Raw genomic sequence first — 19,723 nt, forward strand, 5'->3', positions numbered from 1 at the left:
TCCTCAAATGTCTGATGATCCCTAGTTATCTGTTCATATCTGAAAGTGACACTAAAAACTAATTAAAAGTTCTGCATGCATGGCTGAGGCTCATGCACTGATGAACTTATTGAAGGAGGGTTAGTGGTTTTGTTGGGGAACACTCAAAAATATAAATATCTGAAAATGTTTTATTGGGACCATTTAGTTTATCCAGAGATTAAATCCTCCAGTTTCCTGGGGATAGAATGGGGAAAGGATCCCTTGGTTCTGTGGGCATTCAGTGGGAAGATTCACTCTGAATCCCCTTATTTTCATCCCTGCCCATGTTAGTCTGGCTTCTCTGGGTCTAGAACCTCACCTGATATTTAGATTTTTCGCTGATACCTTCAGTAGAAGCAGTGTTGAATGTTTGAGGTTTGTTGGCTGGTTACAATCAATTGAGGATTTTTAAAAATCTAGAACATTTGTGCATTCTTATATTTTCTCTCTGGTACTAAGTAGAAGCTAGCCATAGGTAGGCTTGGACTCATGGACACAGTACCCAAAGGGTCACAGGTCAAAGGACAATGTAGTGATTAACCATAATCTTTGGAATCAGGAAGTTCTGGGCTTCAGTGTCTTCCTAAAACTTAAAAAAAATAAATTTTTTATTAAACTTTTTTTAAAATAAAAAATTAAGATGGGGTTTCGCTATGTTGATCAGGCTGGTCTCAAACTTCTGGCCTCAAGCAATCCTCCCATCTTGGCCTCCCTAAGTGCTAGGATTACAGATGTGCACCACTGTGCCTGTCCTCAATATTCTTTCTCCATTATTAGGGCAAGGAGGCCAGGGGACAGGGTGAGAGAGAACCTAGAATGGGAATGGAGGTAACTTTCAGTCTAACTGTGCTTTGGCCCCATGAGGAATCTACATGTAAACACTTGCCAGTGTGGAGAGTCAATTGCATTTTGTGACAGGCTGTACAGCAGTTGGGACATCCGTGGCATGTGGACAGGTTATACAGGCATATTTGCACCAGCACATGCACGGATGCTCGTGCACATATAGGAAACCCACTATACACATGGACAAAGAAGCACAAGTGTGTCCGTGCCATCCCTCCACACACACACTAGTCACCAGGAGAAAAGGGCTCAGCACATTTCATCATGCATCGCCAATTGGGGGAAGCCATGTAGGACAGGAGAAAGGGAAGATTATGAGGCAAAAAGAGAAATGAAACTAAAGAGTCCCACCCTGTCAGCATTAACTGGGATATAAAAGGTTGGGCTTTGGATAGATAGACAGACTCCTGGGTCCGGTCAACCATCAAAATGTCCAAAGAACCTCTCATTCTCTGGCTGATGATGGAGTTTTGGTGGCTTTATCTGAGTAAGTGTTCTGAAACCTTCTATGTAGAAGTTCTTGGAGGGCTTGCTATTTTGTGATGGATTTCCATGCACTGGTTTGGGCCTCAGTAAAGCGGAAGCTCACTTCATTTCTGCATCCCTCCCCTCTCCCTACCAGGCTTCCTTCTGTGGAGGGTCTCTGTCCTGCCTTGTTATACAGAGGTTTATATCCAGAGACTGGTCTGGGGGTTTTAGGCTGGGGTAATTTGGGCTTGTATTGGAAATGGCAACTGAAGAAGAGACACTGAAATAAGTGGTTAGATAAGTTGGAGAAAAGAGATTTCCTCTATGGGTGTTATTCATATAATCAATAAGCCAGGAGAATTTGTTCTGGTGAGAGTTGTGATAATTCTTACCATTCCCTCTGTTTTTAGAAGTGTTTGTTTGCTTTTCGTTTTGTTTTGCTGGGGTGAGGCTTTATGGTCAAGTTTCTTTTCTCCACGTTGTTTTTGGGTTTTGGATGATGCAAATGTACATACTCAGTTTTGGCCAGTGAAGTTCTTTGCATCCTGGTGATATAGGGCCACGTGTTCTGGCCTGCACTGCAGCTGCATCTCGGGCACTAACTGTTGACACTGGGAATATGTCTAAATTGCTCTGGCTCTCCTATATTTGAAATGAGAGACCTGGCTTTTTAAATGACCACTTGTCACAATCTATGCTTCTAGGACAAGATAATATTGAATGGCCCTTGCAGTTTTACAAAAGTCCATTTTTTTTTTTTAAAATGGATACATAATAACTATATATATTTATGGGCTACATGTGTGTTATTTTGATATATACATACAATGTACAATGATCAAATCAGGGTAATTGGGATATTCATTTCTTGAAACATTTAAATTTCTTTGTGCTGAGAACATTTCAAATGTTCTCTTCCAGTTATTTTGAAATACACGAGAAATTATTAATAATGATAGGCACCCTACTATGCTGTCAAACACTAGGACTTATTCCTTCTATTTAATTGTATTTTTTCCCTTTTCCCACATGTTCTAACTAACTGTATTTTTGTACCCATTAACCTGCCTTTCTTCATACCCCTTCTCCCCTATCCTTTGTAGACTCCAGTGACTATCATTCTATTCTCCACTTTCATGAGATCAACTTTTTTAGCTCTCATGTATGAGTGGGAACATGCAATATTTATCTTTCTGTGCCTAGCTTATTTCACTTAATATTAATAAACTGTGTTTCCATTCATGTTGTTGCAAATGACAGAATTTCATTCCTTTTTTGTGGCTGAATATTCTACTGTGTTTATATACCACATTTTCTTTCTTTCTTTTTTTTTTTTTTTTCTTTTCTTTTTTTGAGTCTGAGTCTTGCTCTGTTGCCAGGCTGGAGTGCAGTGGCGCGATCTCAGCTTACGTCAACTTCCACCTCCCAGGTTCAAGCATCTCCTGCCTCAGCTTCCCGAGTAGCTGAGACTACAGATGCCAGCCACCATGGCTGGTTAATTTTTGTATTTTTAGTAAAGACGGGGTTTCACCATATTGGTCAGGCTGGTCTTGAACTCCTGACCTCAGGTGATCACCCGCCTCGGCCTCCCAATGTGCTGGGATTACAGGCATGAGTAACTGCACCCAGCCATATACCACATTTTCTTTATCCACTGATGGACACTTAGGTCGATTCTTTATCTTGGCTATCGTGAATAGTGCTATAATAGACATGGGAGTGCAAATATCTCTTTAATTGATTCCCTTTCTTTGGGATATATCCCCAGTAGTGGAATTGTTGGATCATATGGTAGTTCTATTTTTGGTTTTTTAAGGAATCACCATACTGTTTCCCATAATGGCTGTAGTAATTTACAGTCCCACCAACAGTGTACGACAGTTCCTCTTTCTTTGTGTCCTCACCAGCAATGGTTGCTTTTTGTCTTTTTGATAGTAGCCATTTTATCAGAAATGAAGTGATATCTCATTGTGGTTTGGATTTGCGTTTCCCCAGTGATTAGCGATGTTAAACATTTTTTCTTCTAGGTCTTAACTCTTTGTATGTGCAGAAACCTTTCCAACATGGTGCATGAGAAAACACCCACATTTTAAGGAAAACAAACCTATTTCCTCACCTCTAAACACTTATTATACTATTCTCTCTGCCTTTCTTTCCTCCATAGTGCCATGCATCCTCAGGTCCCTACTTAAGTCAGGCTTTTCCTGGCTACCCCATAGCTTCTGGACTAGTTTAGGTGTTTCTGCTATGAGTTCTCATCCTCCTTGGAGTTCCTGCATCTGCAAACTTGTCACTCTATAGCAAATGCTCACTTACTTGCCTCTCTTCCCAGGTACTCTGCAGGCCCCATGAGGGGAGGCCAGGTCTGCTTTGTGGCTTGTTATATTCCAGCACCTAGTTACACGCTTGATATATTATAGACACTGAAGAAGCAATCTGCAGGCCGGTTGTGGTGGCTCATGCCTATAATCCTGGCATTTTGGGAGGCCGAGGTGGGTGGATCACCTGAGGTCAGGAATTTGCGACTAGCCTGGCCAACATGGTGAAACCCTGTCTCTACTAAAAATACAAAAATTAACCGGGTGTGTTGACATGTGCCTGTAATCCCAGCTACTCGGGAGGCTGAGGCAGGAGAATCGCTTGAATTTGAGAGGCAGGGGTTGCAGTGAGCCGAGATCGCACCACTGCACTCCAGCCTGGGTGACAGAGTGAGACTCTGTCTCAAAAAGAAAAAAAAAAAACAAAAAAAGGAAGAAAAAAACAATCTACAGAATGAAAGCAGTCCCTGTCACTTTCACACTTTTATTTTGGGTTTGGTTTGGGTTTGTTTGGATGTAAGAAAGCTACCATTTGCCTTTCCATCAATTTTTTTTAAAAATTTTATTTTAACTGTCTTTGTCTTGTCCTGGAAACTTGAGGTTTGGAGGGTTTTCTTAGGTTGAAAGTTGCAGGGGTCTATGTCTACATGTCCTGCTACTGGCAGGACACTGGTTGAGGGGGATTTTCTAATCCTGCTTGAAGGAGGCAGCACCTGGTGAGCTGATTTTTTTTTAATTTTGGTTTTTCATATGTGCCTTTTCTTTTTTCTTTTGTTTTTCAAAATATTTTCGTTTTTTTTTTTTTTTTTTTTTTTTTTTGAGACAGAGTCTCACTCCAGTGCCCAGGTTGGAGTGCAGTGGTGCAATCTCGGCTCATGGCAACTTCTGCCTCCCAGGCTCAAGCAATTCTCCTGCCTCAGCCTCCTAAGTAGCTGGGATTACAATTACCTGCCACCACACCCAGTTAATTTTGTGTATTTTTTTAGTAGAGACAGGGTTTCACCATATTTGGCCAGGCTGGTCTTGAACTCCTGACCTCAGGTGATCCACCTGTATCAGCCTCCCAAAGTGCTGGGATTACAGGTGTGAGCCACAACACCTGGCCTATATGTGCCTTTTCTAAGATAACCAACTTAAAACAGAGTGACTGCTCAGAATCACCAAGGATCAGAGCTGGATGTACTCTTAAAAGATGCCCTTCACTCTGTAGACAGTGATTTTGAGACAGATTGGGGAAGGGCCAGCCTTATTTAAGCTCACCAGCTAAGGAAGGAACCAAGCTGGCATAAGGACTTAACTACCATTCCAGGTAGCTCCACAGAAGTGAAACTGATTTGATATCAACAATTGCTTTACTCAGGGATAGTTTTATAACAGACAGGAACCATTTTTTTGTCTTATTTCTAAATTCTAATGTTCTTGGTTATACATATTAATACTTTGTTAATTTCACATGGCATTTGATAACTCCTCTTCATGTGGACCTCAGAACCATTTCTGAGGTGAGTATTATCCCCTTTGCCTGATAATAATGAGGTCAGGATTATCGTGGCTTTCCTTCAACAACACAAAAGCAGTAACTGGCAGAATGGGGTTTACAATGTGAGCTTAATGGCTGTTTTTCCTGCCATATGCAGCGTCTGCTTCCTTTTCTTATGTGAATTTTCAATAAGATGAGTAACACAGAAATACTCCTGGTGAAAAAATTAAAATGTTATAAAGCCGAATGCCCTTTGAACTGCTATCCCCAATTCCAATCCCTTTTCTCTGATCCTGGGGGTAACTGACACACTGAGTTTGGTGTCTATCCCACCAGACACTTTTCTGTGCATTTACTTTCAAATGTCTGAGCCCACAAAAACAAAGAAATTGGTTTATTTATTTATTTTATAAGAAGGGTTTTATATTTTATGTCTTGTTTTGAAATTTGCCCTCTTCATCATTAAATAGCTTGGAGTCTTCATGCCAATTCATGTAGGTCTATCTCTAATGCTATTAATCTACATAGAATTCCATGGAATAAAGATGCCCCAGTTTAGCCATTCCCCATATATACATTGTCCATTTCATTCACATATACATGGAGGCTGCAATAAACATTTGCAAATAAGCATCTTTGTCAACATGTGTTTTTCTAGGGTGGATAACAAACGTGAAATTGCTAAGGCATACTAGGACTCATGTATAGTGAATACTTAATAGAAACCATCAAATTTCCTCACAGTGTGGCTGTACCAATTTATACCCCCATTTCACTCTGGTTTGTCTCAGGAGGCTAAGTCCTTTCCTAAGTCCCTTCCCACAAGTGTCTTGGAGCCTTGTTTACTCACCCCTTGACCAATATTCAATATTATCAGTGTTCTAAGTTTTTGCCAGTCTAATGGGCAAAATTTATTGGCTGCTCTTATTTCCTTATCTATGAATTTTCTATTATGTCCTCTGCTAGTTTCTCTATTGGATCTTTTCTTTTTTCTTTCTTTGTTTTTCTCTTTTTTTCTTTTTCTTTTCTTTTCTTTTCTTTTTTTTTTTGAGACGGAGTCTTGCCCTGTTCCCCAGGCTGGAGTGAAATGGCATGATCTCGGCTCACTGCAACCTCTGCCTCCCGGGTTCAAACGATTCTCCTGCCTCAGCCTCCTGAGTAGCTGGGATTACAGGTGCCCACCACCACACCCAGCTAATTTTTGTATTTTTAGTAGAGACGGGGTTTCACTATGTTGGCTAGGTTGGTCTTGAACTCCTAACTTCATGATCTGCCCACCTCTGCCTCCCAAAGTGCTGGGATTACAGGCATGAGCCACCGCGTCCAGCCGCATCTTTTCTTATTATCAATTAGGATGCCTCCTTTTATACTAAGGTACTTGGGAAAATAAAATGTTGAATCTCCAGTGGAATACTTCTTATACATGTTTTATTAATTTACCAAATATTTATAGGAACAAGATGATCTATTTTTTCTTTTTACTTTCTTGAATTTGAGGCAGTCTTGCTTTGTTGCCCAGGCTGGAGTCCAGTGATATGATCATAACTCACTGCAGCCTCAAACTCGCGGGTTCAAGCCATCCTCCTGCCTCAGCCTCCTGAGTAGCTGGGACTGTAGAAATGTGTCACCACACTTGGCTAAGTTCATATTTTAGTAGTTATTAATTTTAGGTGCATGTGTTCTATGTTGTTAACACAGCTGAGGGTGATGACAATGAACTTCTCATTTTTCTCCTGGATTCATGGGAGGCAAAACGGATTTCCCACTGCATTGACTTTTTTATTTTTATTTTTTCATTTTTTTTTTTAAAGACAGAGTCTTGCTCTGTCACCCAGACTGGAGTGCAATGGTGCAATCTCACCTCACTGCAACCTCTGCCTCCTGAGTTCCAGCGATTCTCTTGCCTCAGCCTCCCGAGTAGCTGGGTTTACAGGCACCCACCATCATATCTAGCTAATTTTTATATTTTTGTAGATATGGGGTTTCACCATGTTGGCCAGGCCAGTCTTGAACTCCTGACCTCAGGTGATCTGCCAGACTCTGCTTCCTAAAGTGCTGGGATTACGGGCATGAGCCACTGTGCCCAGCCTCCCACTTCATTTATAATCTGTGAAACATTTCCACTGTGCAAACTGAAGAGACTAAATTCGGGGAAGGCTGCAGGCTGGTCTGAACTGAGAATGATCTTTTATCATAAGAAAAACCGGAGGTTGCAGAGAGCCGAGATTGCACCACTATGCTTCAGCCTAGGTGACAGAATGAGACTGTCTTAAAAAAAAAAAAAAAAAAGCCAGCTGTGAAAAACCCCAGAAGCATATGGTCTTGCTTACCATATGGGTGACTCTTAGGGCTCAGGGCCACCTTCTCCTAGAGAGAGGAATGCCTGGATGTTACTGCCAGCAGAGTCAGGGAGCAGCACAGCACTGCTGGCCGGCCCTGTCTTCTGTAACTTAGCCAACTAAGTCAGCAAAGTTCGTGAATGGAGAATCTCACAGGAAGGTGCCTCAGAGAAAACAATGAGCAGGGACCCAGGTACCCAAGGGGCAGCAGGGTGTGGTCTCAACAATCTGAGATCTACAGGCTGCCTGACTTTCACTTCAATAGCATTTTTGGGGAAGGACATGGTTTAGAATAATCTCTGATGCACAATTAAACCAACGGGCTTAACATTTTTAACAGTGAAAATGTTTTGCAGATTATCAGAGGTGAAAGTAATCTTAGAGGAGCTTGTCTAGTGGTTCTCAAACACTGGTTGAGTAGTCAACTACATCAGAGTGGCCTGGAGAACTTGATTCAAGTACATATGCACCAGCCTTTGCCTCAGGGATTCAGGCTCAGGTTTAGGCAATAAACTATGTATTTTTAACAAGCTCCCTAGGTCATGCTAATGAGTAGCAGTGGTTAGGACACCCTCATGCTTCATTTTAGAAAGGGAGAAACATTTCATCTCAAATAGCTGATGCAGTAAACCTTACCCTCCAGTATTTTTTTTTTTTTTTTTTTTTATGGCACAGCTGCCATTTTAGATAATTCCTGTGGTTCCTTCGAGCTCTAAAATTAACAAAAAAATACATGATGCAAAGTGAAATAAGCAAGGCATAGAAGGACAAATACAAGATCTCACTTATATGCAGCATCTAAAAAAGTCAATCCCATAGACACAATAGAAAGGTGGTTACCAGAGGCTGGGGGGTGGGTGAGTGGGTGGGATAAGGAAAGGGAAGATGTTGATTAAAAGGTACACAGTTTCAGTTAGACTGAAGGACTAAGTTTTAGTGATCTATTGCACTGCATGGTGACCACAGTAATTAATGTGTTGTATATTTCAAAATTGCTAACAGATTTTTAATGTTCTTGCCACAAAAATTTGTTAAGTTGGTAAGGCAATGGATATGTTAATTAGCTTGATTGAATCTTTCCACGATGTATATGTATATTAGAACATCACATTGTACCCTATAAATATACACAATTATTGGCTGGATGCTGTGGCTCATGCCTGTAATCCCAGCACTTTGGGAGGCCAAGGCAGGCGGATCACGAGGTCAGGAGATCGAGACCATTCTGACTAACATGGTGAAACCCCGTCTCTACTAAAAATGCAAAAAATTAGCTGGGCATGGTGGCAGGCACCTGTAGTCCCAGCTACTCGGGAGGCTGAGGCAGGAGAACGGTGTGAACCCGGGAGGCGGAGCTTGCAGTGAGCCAAGATTGTGTCACTGCACTCCAGCCTGGGTGACAGAGCGAGACTCCATCTCAAAATAATAATAATAATAATAATAATAATAATAAATATATATATATGCACACACACACACACACAGAATTATTATTTGTCCATTAAAAATAAATAAATAGTCCATGAACTCCACCTAACTTCATATTATCTAACAGCAAACAAAAAGTCCAAAGCAAGTAATTTCCAATTCTAGTTATTTCCACTGAAAGGAGAGAAGGAAATGGAATACAGTTTTACAGCCTATCTTTTTCTCATAGCACTCTCTGGATTAGGAGACCCATTTGAAGCTTTTAAGTCTGATGTCCACAATATCTACTTGTGGAAAACAGCCCACCTGATTATATGAATAAGTGAAATTGAGTTACAAGGTCAGGATTTTTCATGTGAGAGTTTACTGGTTAGTGAATGGAACTCAAATCGGAGTATTTAAATTAGCAAAAAAGTCTTGCCATGGTTAGAGATTCAAGTGGTCATCTGGCACCACTTGGGGGATAGAATCATGTGGAGTTAGGAGCACAGGAGAACAGCAAGACACATCAAAACGTATGCTAAAGAACCACATAAGCCAGGCCACATGGGAAACTCTGTCTGCACAAAAAAACACACAAATTAGCCAGGAACGCTGCCATGCACCTGTGGTCCCAGCTACTCAGAAGGCTGAGGTGGGAGGACGGATTGAGTCTGGGAGGTCGAGGCTATGGTAAGCCATGATTGCACCACTGCACTCCAGCCTGGGTGACAAAGCAAGACCCTGTGTCACACACACAAAAAAAATAATAAATAAAAAAAAAAAAAGAGAGAGAAAAAAAGAAACAAAGGAAAGAAAAGAAAAGAAACATAGACTATAGGTCTCTTCATCTTCCCGGAAGCATCTATTAGCACAAAAACTGTGTAGCATATTTGAGAGATTTCAGTACTGCATGACCTCATTTTCGCATGTTTTCTTGCAGCACCAGTCACTTCAGAGACTGTTGTGACGGAGGTTTTGGGTCACCGGGTGACTTTGCCCTGTCTGTACCCATCCTGGTCTCAGAACAGCAACAGCATGTGCTGGGGGAAAGACAAGTGCCCCCACTCCGGTTGCAAGGAGGCGCTCATCCGCACTGATGGAACGAGCGTGACCTCAAGAAAGTCAGCAAAATATAGACTTCAGGGGACTATCCAGAGAGGCAATGTCTCCTTGACCATCTTGAACCCCAGTGAAGGTGACAGCGGTATGTACTGCTGCCGCATAGAGGTGCCTGGCTGGTTCAACGATGTAAAGATAAACATGCGCCTGAATCTGCAGAGAGGTAAGCACATGAAGGGCCTCATGTCTGCGGAAGGAGAGATTCAGTGGTTAATGGATAATGGGATCAGTGGTTGGTGGTGAAGAGGCTGGAGTTGCTTTCACAGTGAGTGGGAAGATTGAATTTGAAATAAGGTGCCGTGGTATGAAGTAGGCAAGTACAACACAAAAGCAGCCACAGAAATGAGTGGAAGGTGGAAAGGGAACTAGTGAACTGCAGGGTCAATTTGAAGAGGCAGCTGCTATGTATCTAGGGGATTACCACCTTGCAGATATTTGGGTCCAGTGTTTTCAGATCTACCAATTTTTATGTGAACTCTGTTGAATTTTGCATGTTGCCAGATTTTAAAATAATAACAAAACTGCATGAACTAAGTAAAATGTATTCAGGGATCATCTTCAAGCAGTAAACCAACAGCTTGCCACTTCTGGCCGGGGGGAAAGGGTGTGAGATTTGGACATAGAGCAGTTTTCAGGAGCTCCTTCTTCTGTTACTATCAGTTACTTTGGATGAAATTTGGAATATGGTGGGACTTCAAAAATTTGAGCTGCATTGAGCCTATGGTTGAAAAATGGTAACAATAATTACCTTTAGTGCTTGTCCGGAATGGAGCTTCCCAAAGTGAGCTCTGTATTCCACCTGCATCGGTGTCACCTGGAGGATCCTTGGACTCTATTCCTAACTGGATGGGCACCTTGGAAGACAGGAGTCTAGACATCTATATTCTTTTTTTTTTTTTTTTTTTTTGAGACAGAGTTTTGCTCTTGTCACTCAGGCTGGAGTGCAGTGGCACGATTTCAGCTCACTGCGAACTCTACTTCCTGGTTCAAGCGATTCTCCTGCCTCAGCCTCCTGAGTAGTTGGGATTACAAGCACCTGGCACCACACCCAGCTAATTTTGTATTTTAAATAGAGATGAGGTTTCACCATGTTGGTCAGGCTGGTCTCAAACTCCTGACCTCAAGTGATCCACCTCCTCGGCCTCCCAAAGTGCTGGGATTACAAGCGTGAGCCACCATGCCCGGCCTATATGCTTAAGTTTTCAGGTGACTCTAATGCACTCTAAAATTTGAGACCAACTGATGTAGATGCTTCTAATTTAAGAACTTGCATATATATTATTATGTCTTTCTCTTAAGGCAACATTGTGAGATAAAAGGTATTCCAATTTTGCAGAAGAGAGAAATGAGGTTTATTGAAGTTAGATGACTCCCACTCAAGTCTTCTCTTTTCAAGTTGGGTATAACTAGCTATTATTTTATAAAATACTTGACCTTAATATATTATGAGGTCATTTCCAAGTTCACTTAGAACAAATTGTGTCTTTCTGGTCTATTAGAGTCATGGAAATTTGGCATATTCTAGGGAGGATGAGATTTGTAGCATAAACGGTGGCTAATGAAGCTCAAATCAGATGTGTAGGGAGTAAATGGTGTCAGTTTGAACGAATCTTTACTGCCTGAAAGAGACTACGTTCTCACTCTAGGTTGCATACTTTGAGCTCACTTTTGATGCACTCATTTACACATTCATGCAATGTTTTTGGAGCACCTACTATATGCAAGACACTGTGATAGTTATCGGATTTGTAGCATAGAACAAAATAAATGTCAGATTTTCCCTCATGGTGCTTAAAGTTTAATGGGAAAAACGGACTTTAAACAATAGCAATGAAATAAATGTGCAGTTATGAAATGCAATAAAGGCTGTGGAGGTAAATAAACTATGAGAGCACGTAATAAAAAAGCCTAATAATTATTGGAGAATCTACATGGCCTCCTTGCAGAAGTAACCTTTTAGCTGAGACATGAGACTGAAGTAGGAGTCAGCCTCGTGAAGAATTAGAATAGGAAGCAGCAGGTACAAAGGTTCGTGCAGCGGGAAGGTTGCTGATGTATTCAAAGAGCTAAAGAAACACCAGTTGGGTGGGAAAAAGTGATAGCAGGGGGTGGAGATATGAGATCGGAAAGAAAGGCAAGATGGGGTCAAATGGAGGCTTGCAGCTTGCAGGCCAAGGTGCAGGACTAGGTTCTTTACCTTATGGGCAAGGAGGACCCAGTAAAAGATTTAGGCAGGGGATGGACATAATTACATTTGACTTTTTTTTTTTTTTTGGAGATGGATTATTACTCTGTTGCCCAGGCTGGAGTGCAGTGGCACTATCTCAGCTCACTGCAACCTCCACCTCCCGGGTTCAAGTGATTCTCCTGCCTCAGCCTCCTGAGTAGCTGGGATTACAGATGCACACCACCACACCCAGCTAATTTTTGTATTTTCAGTAGAGACAGGATTTCACCATGTTGACTAGGCTGGTCTCAAACTCCTGACCTCAAGTGATCTGCCTGCCTCGGCCTCCCAAAGTGCTGGGATTACAGGTGTGAGCCACCACGCCTGGCCAACATTTTAAATGATTACTGTAGCCAATGTGTGAACAGATTGGAAGGAACGGGTCAGAGCGGGGGCAGGAAACACAATTTTATTGGGGATTACAATGGTCCAGGCCAGTGGACCAGGTGAGGGCCACAGAAATGGATGGGTCCCAGATGTACTTGCATTATTTTCTTTTTCCTCCATCTCCGCTTGGTGCCAGATATGTCTGTTGTTGGTTACAGCCTCGACAACCACACGCAGAACAACAACCACCACACACAGAACAACAACAACGAGTCCCCCCACCACCCCACACGTGACAACAACCATAGCTGCACTTCCAACAACAGTCGTGACCACACCGGATCTCACAAGCGGAACACCACTTCAGACGACAACCACTACTGTCCTCACGACAGCAAACACGTGCCCTTCACCAACCCCAAGCACCCTTCCAGAGGCAGCCACAGGTCTTCTGACTCCTGAGCCTTCTAAGGAAGGGCCCATCCCCACTGCAGGTACGCAGATGTATCTTGGGTTTCTTAGAACAGAGCTGTCTCACTGAATGAGGCAGCCCAGTGACTTGCTCTCTCTCAGTGTGTGTGAGTGTGTGTGTGCACATGCGTATATTAGCTTGCTAGGCCTATCAAACAAACACCGCAGACTGGGTGGCTTAAACAGCAGAAATTTATTTTCCCACTGCTATGGGTTCTACAAGTCCAGGGTCAAGGTGTCAGCAGGGTTGGTTTCTTCTAAGTCCTCTCTCCTTGACTCGCAGGTGGCTGTCTTCCTTCTGTCTGTCCTTCTGTGTCCTAATCTCTTGTAAGAATACCAGGCGTATTGGATTATGGTCCATTGTTATGACCACATTTTACCTTAACTATCTCTTTGAAGGCACTATCTCACTATACATTTGCATCCGAGGTACTGAGGGTTAGCACTTCAACATATGAATTTTGAGGGGATACAATTTACTCCTTAACAGTAGGCATATGTGTGTGTGTGTGCATGTGTGTGTGTGCATGTGTGTGTGTCAGGAGGTGTTTTCACCAAACTGTTCCTTTTATTTTTTCATGGTTTCTCTTTTCTTCTGCCTTTTCCTTTATGTTTTTGAAAAGTCAGCATTTTGGGTTCTCCAGTTGACCTCTAAGGAGTCTTGCAAGAGATATTTATTGAAGAACCAGGAAAGGTCACTCCTGGTCAGACTCCAGTTCCATTCTTTCAGGGGTTAAGTCGCTGCCTGAGCATTAGAGATTGGTTGAGGAAAGACCTCCAGACGCTTTAAAATATCCCCTGATGGTGAGCTAGTTCTAGCCTTGTTTCTTTTTTTTTTTCCCCCTGGAATTCTTGACCCTGCAACTTGTACCTCTCACTGAGTGACTTGCTCCATTGCTTAGGGGGGCTTGTCAGGGCTGTCACTGTGTGTCAGACTCTGATTCTTCAGTAAGAATTGGGAAAGCAATCATGAGATGGCTTGAAGGCTTTCTTAGACATTTCAGCTGCCTCAAGAAGTCTTGGATAATTCAAATAGCTTTATGAAATTGAATTGGCTAATTCTGTCATACTCTGAATAGTCACCTAAAATCCATGAACCCTGAGCCAATCAATTCTTGTATGTACTTTTTTATTCCTTTGGGCTTTAAATAAATAACTACCGTAAAATACAACATTTGTAGTTTCTATTTCTTGATTCTAAAAATTACTTGCAATCCTTGAAGAAAACTTGAAATATATAAAGAAGCACCAAGACAGCCATAAAAATTCCCTGGAACATGGTGATGCGAGCCTGTAATCCCAACTACTTGGGAGGTTGAGGCAGGAGGATCCCTTGAGCCCAAGAGGTCAATTCCAGCCTGGACAACATAGTGAGACTGTCTTTTAAAAATTAGATAAATTAGAGAAAAAAAAGTGGTCGGATGCGGGGGCTCATGCCTGTAACCCCAGCACTTTGGGAGACCAAGGCAGGTGGATCACTTAAGGTCAGGGCTTCAAACCATCCCAGTCAACATGGTGAAATCCCATCCCTTACTAAAAATACAAAATTAGCCAGGTGTGGTGGCAGGTACCTGTAATCCCAGCTACTCGGGAGGCTGAGGCAGGAGAATCGCTTAGATCTCGGAGGTGGAGACTGCAGTGAGCCGAGATTGTGCCACTGTACTCCACCCTGGGTGACAGAGCAAGATTCTGTTTCAAAAAATTAATTAATTAAAAAATTAAAAAAGATACTCTCAAATTCCACCACCCACCACAAACACAGTAACACTGTTATTTTTTAGCTGCCTTTTATCCAACTTTTTCTCTTCCAGAATCAGAAACTGTCCTCCCCAGTGACTCCTGGAGTAGTGCCGAGTCTCCTGCAGACACTGTCCTGCAGACATCCAGAGGTGAGCAGACACTCACCCTCTCTGTCCTCCCTCACCCCTTGGACTGAGGAGTAGGAAATTACTAAAAGTCTTACTGAATCAGATGACTGACAACCTCTTTGGGTCTTTTGTGCCATAAAATCCCCCTGCGGCAAATTGGCCTCAGGGCAGCCTTTGTAGTTTGTTCCTTCTTGTGGCTAAGACAGACAGAGAGAGAGAGAGAGACAGAGAGAGAGAGAGAGAAAGAAGAAGGAGGAGGAGGAGGAGGAAGAGGAGGAGGAGCAGGAGGAGGAGGAAGAGGAGGAGAGAGGGAAAAGAAGGCCCTTCTTGATTGGTGCAATTCTCCGCAGTAGTTCATGGTACATCTCTAGGATGTTTGCTTTTCGACTCTAGGCTAAGTAGCACTTAGTTGTCTCGTTCTAATTTCATGCACACAAATCTTCTTTGTTGAGACTGCTGAGGGGTTTACTCATTCAACACATTGACTTTTTAGAGTGGAGGGAGAATCAGTCACTCTTTCGTTATTTATCTTGTCATCTACCCATCAAAACTTCTTTAGGTAGTTACTGGGGCCTGGGATGGGGTACACCCTGAAATAAGACACGAATGGCATCCTTGGGGGTGCTAGAGAGGACCACTTGGGGTTGACTCCCCAGTTCTATTACTTTTTGCTGGGATCACTGGCCTCAGTTTATTCCTAGCTTTGTTGTAGAGTTGTATAACTTCATGCATGTAAGGACTTAGAAGAGTGCCTGGCACGTTTGTAAGCACTCACATGGGAGGTGTTACCGTAATGGAGCTAATAATCTAGCAAAGGAAACCATACATCTGTAAGGTAAGTAAATCAGTGTTTGTCATAGTACAACACAGGGGTATGATAGAGTGATTTATGTGGGTGCTCTTGCTTCACTCTGCCTAAGTACAAATCCTGCCTTTTTCCTGTTTGTGTGATTTTAGCTAATCTACCTAATCTCTCTGGGTCTTAGTTTCCTCATTGGTAAAATGGGAATAACACTTATCCTGTGGCTCTTTCTAAGGATTAAATGACAGAATCCATGTAGGTCACTTAGGACAGTGTCTGGCACATACTTTTTTTTTTTTTTTCAATGATGGAAGTTAGTATAGGGACAGTTGAGTACCAAAAGCAGGAAGACAAGCATTTACCTAAGTCTGTTTTCTGTTTTCCTTTGTTTTTCCAAAGAGTCCAAAGTTTGGGATCTCCCACCAACATCCCATGTGTCGATGTGGAAAACGAGTGATTCAGTGTCTTCTCCTCAGCCTGGAGGTGAGGGGGCTGTGATTTTTTATTTTATTTTATTTTACTTCATTAATTTCTCTTTCTTTCTTTGTTTCCTTTTTTTTCTTTTCTTTTTTTTTTTTTTTTTTTTTTTTTTGTAGAGATGAGGTTTCACCATGTTGCCCAGGCTGGTCTCAAACCTCTTGGCCTCAAGTGATCCTCCTGCCTTGGCCTCCCAAAGTGCTAGAGCCACCTGCCTGGCCTGGGGCTGTGTTCTTATGAGTGGCTTGTCTTTGGATGTGGAAACAATCTGTCATCTGTCTGGTTGTCTTGGGATTCAACTATTCTGGCTCCTTTGTGGCCACGTACCACATTCTCCTGCCTCCTGGGGTGAAAGCAAAACATGCTGCAAGCATCAGTTCTGGCTTCTCCTCTCCTCTGCTCATCTCCAAAGCCCCTCTGTTGAAATCTTCTTTCTTCCTTAGCAACTGTTGACCTGACGCCAGGAATGATAGTAGGAAAACCACCTATTCATTTTTCAAATTTTTATTATTTTTATTTTAAATTACACAAATATCACACTAATGCATTTTTGTTAGGGGTGCATAAAAACAGATAGAAATAAAATTCTCTTTCACTCCTTGTCCTCAATCCCAGCCCCCTGCCATGAGATAATAACTGTTATTAGTTGAAGATGACCATTCTAGGTCTTTTTTCCATTCCCTTATGTGTCTACATAGATATAGAAATATATAGTTCAGTTTTGTGCATGTTTTTAAACAGTGTTATCATACTATATGTAGCATTCTGCATTTTGTTTTATTCACTTATTGTTATATATTGGTCCACTTTCTTCTTTAATCTATGTAGATATGTATCATTATGTCAAATTGCTGTGTAGCATTTCATATTATGAGTACTCACAGTATTTCTTGTCTATTGAGGGGCATTTAGGTTGTTTCAATGTTTCCTTTTTATAAACAGTGCGGCAGTGAACATCCTAGGACATGCGTGCCTCCCTAACCATTCATGCAAGTGTTTCTGTAGTTAGGATGGGGACCAAAAAGTAAAAAATACTGGTTAAAAGAAATGTGCACCTTTAAATTTAATAGCTTGTTGAAAAATGTTCTCAGAAAAGGCTGTACCAATTTATTTTTCCACCCACAGAGTATCTGCTTTCTCACATCCTCCCTACACTTGATATGACCATTTGTGTAACTTTTTCCATCTTACGAGAAGAAAATGTCATCTTGTTCTTTTTTTTTTCTTTTTTTTGAGACAGAGCCTCACTCTGCAGCCCAAGTTAGAGTGCAGTGGTGCAATCTCCGCTCATTGCAACCTCCACCTCCTGGGCTCAAGCGATTCTCGTGCCTCAGCCTCCCGAGTAGCTGGGACTACAGGTGCATGCCACCATGCCTGACTAATTTTTTGTATTTTAGTAGAGATGGGGTTTCACCATGTTGCCCTAGGTGGTCTTGAACTTCTAATAGAGCTCAGGCGATCCACCTGCCTCGGCCTCCCAAAGTGCTGGGGTTACAGGCATGAGCCACCTTGCCCAGCCCATCTTGTTCATTTCTTATCCTGATTAATGGAGAGTTTGAGTTCCTTTCTATATGTTTATTAGCCAGGAAACAGGCATCCTTTAATTCTGTGAAGTAGACAATGTAACATCACTCTCAAAAGTTCAGAAGAGTCCAGGCATGGTGACTCATGCCTGTAATCCCAGCTCTTTGAGAGGCTGAGGCGGGCGGATCATGAGGTCAGGAGATCGAGACCATCCTATCTAACATGGTGAAACCCCGTCTCCACTAAAAAAAAAAAAAAAATACAAAAAAGTTAGCCGGACATGATGGCGGGCACCTGTAGTCCCAGCTGCTCTACTCGGGAGGTTGAGGCAGGAGAATGGCGTGAACCTGGGAGGCGGAGCTTGCCATGAGCCGAAATAGCGCCACTGCACACCAGCCTGGGTGACAGAGTGACACTCTGTCTAAAAAAAAGAAAAAGCTCAGAAGACAGAATTGGAGGAAACAGACAAGAGTGACTGGAAGGGGACAGGTTTTGAAGTAAGACTGTAACTCAGGATGAAACGCAAGGGGGACCTGATATTAAGACGCTTTGGCCTGCACTAACTCATACAGTGGGAAAATAGAAAATCTGGACTAGTAGTTGATAATTTAAGGGAAATGGGGTGCCAAAGATCCAAACCCTCTTTGTTTATGGGATGGGGTAAGGGTGGGGGACTATTTTCTGACAAAGAAAGAGAAGGCAGTGACTAGAAAGGTGATGGAAAGTAGGGAGAGCATTCTAACACCATCATCCTTTATTCCATTTAAATCTTGAACTATTTTACATTGAATTACAAGGGAATAAGAGGTCGTGTGATTTGTACCTTCCATAAGCTTCTTGATAGTTTTCATTTCTTTCCTCCTTGACCAAATGCCAGAAGAGAAAACCCTTGCTGCTGGCCTGAAGAGAAGGTTGGTGTAAGAAGGCCAGTCAGTCTCTATGGAACATTTAGTCATTAGGGATGAAAAGCAGGGTTTATTGAGCACATATTATGTGCTAGGTCAGTGTCAAGTTGTCTTCTTGGGCCACTTCATTTAATCCCTCTTTAGTAAATGCTCATATTTTTGTTTTATCTAAATCTCCCAAGGCCACACAGCTTTCAGGTGTCTGGTCCGGGATGTCTAGCTCTGATTCTGCACTCTTTAGATATCATTTTATTTTATCTGGCTTTCTAAACTGAAATTAAAAGTCATATTCTTTTAACCACTATTCATTTATTTTAAATTACACAAACATTACACTCTTACTTTTTTGTTAGGGGTACATAAAAACAGAGAGAAATAAAATTCTTTCACTCCTTACTTCCTCTCTTCCCACTGTTCTTTTGGTAATGAAACATTCATAGTGATAATTGTGGTTAACATCCCCCGAGGACTTATCTATGCATTAGGTACTGTGATCCGCGTTTTTGCATTAATTTTCTTATTTGAATCTCACAACAACCTCCTAGGCAACTATAGATATTATCCTCATTTTATAAGTAAAGAAATGGAGGATCAGAGACTTTATTAGGGAAGCTAACACCTACCATTGTAGGTCTGCCATTGTTTTAACACCATACACGTTACATGTATTATCTCTTTTGATTGTCCACAAATTCCTAAGAAATGGGTACCATTATCACCTCCATTTTAGAGCCCTTGAAGATTAAAAACTTGCCCAGTAAATGGCCGACCTGGATCTAACCCATGTCTTTTCAACTCTAAATCACTCTAGCACCATGCTGCTCTGCTTCCTCCTGGTCTCCCCTCTGGTGCCTCTTACAGAATAAGACTACATCTTCATTCACATGAAAAACCTTTCAACCCACTTCAGAGAGCCTGCAGGCTTCTATGGATTTTTCTTTCTCTGGCTAACAATCCTCAATTCCTCTCCATTTTTTCATGTAATTTTCGGATGGCAAAACTTCCGTGGTTGCAGGCTGATTTAAATCCTTAAAGAGGGTCTTGTCAATCATTGTTCTCTAAAATTAGCATGACCCAGGGTAGCAATTTCTTGCCTCCACTTTTCAATTTCTTGCCTCCAT

The 19,723-nt window shown here is 42.0% G+C and overlaps 1 protein-coding gene across 1 annotated transcript in view; it reads left to right on the forward strand.

Moving 5' to 3' along the window:
- Positions 1-1,274: 1,274 nt before the first annotated feature.
- The window catches only part of TIMD4 (T cell immunoglobulin and mucin domain containing 4), a 38,479-nt gene continuing 20,030 nt past the window's right edge, over positions 1,275-19,723 (forward strand). The window contains exons 1-6 of the mRNA XM_030927625.1: positions 1,275-1,354; positions 9,823-10,164; positions 12,774-13,049; positions 14,838-14,915; positions 15,711-15,729; positions 18,156-18,186. Coding sequence (XP_030783485.1) covers positions 1,297-1,354; positions 9,823-10,164; positions 12,774-13,049; positions 14,838-14,915; positions 15,711-15,729; positions 18,156-18,186 — 804 coding nt within the window. The 5' untranslated portion in view covers positions 1,275-1,296. The remainder of the gene's footprint in view (positions 1,355-9,822; positions 10,165-12,773; positions 13,050-14,837; positions 14,916-15,710; positions 15,730-18,155; positions 18,187-19,723) is intronic.

Source organism: Rhinopithecus roxellana, chromosome 3 (genome assembly GCF_007565055.1).
Source record: "Rhinopithecus roxellana isolate Shanxi Qingling chromosome 3, ASM756505v1, whole genome shotgun sequence".
NCBI classification, from domain to species: domain Eukaryota; kingdom Metazoa; phylum Chordata; class Mammalia; order Primates; family Cercopithecidae; genus Rhinopithecus; species Rhinopithecus roxellana.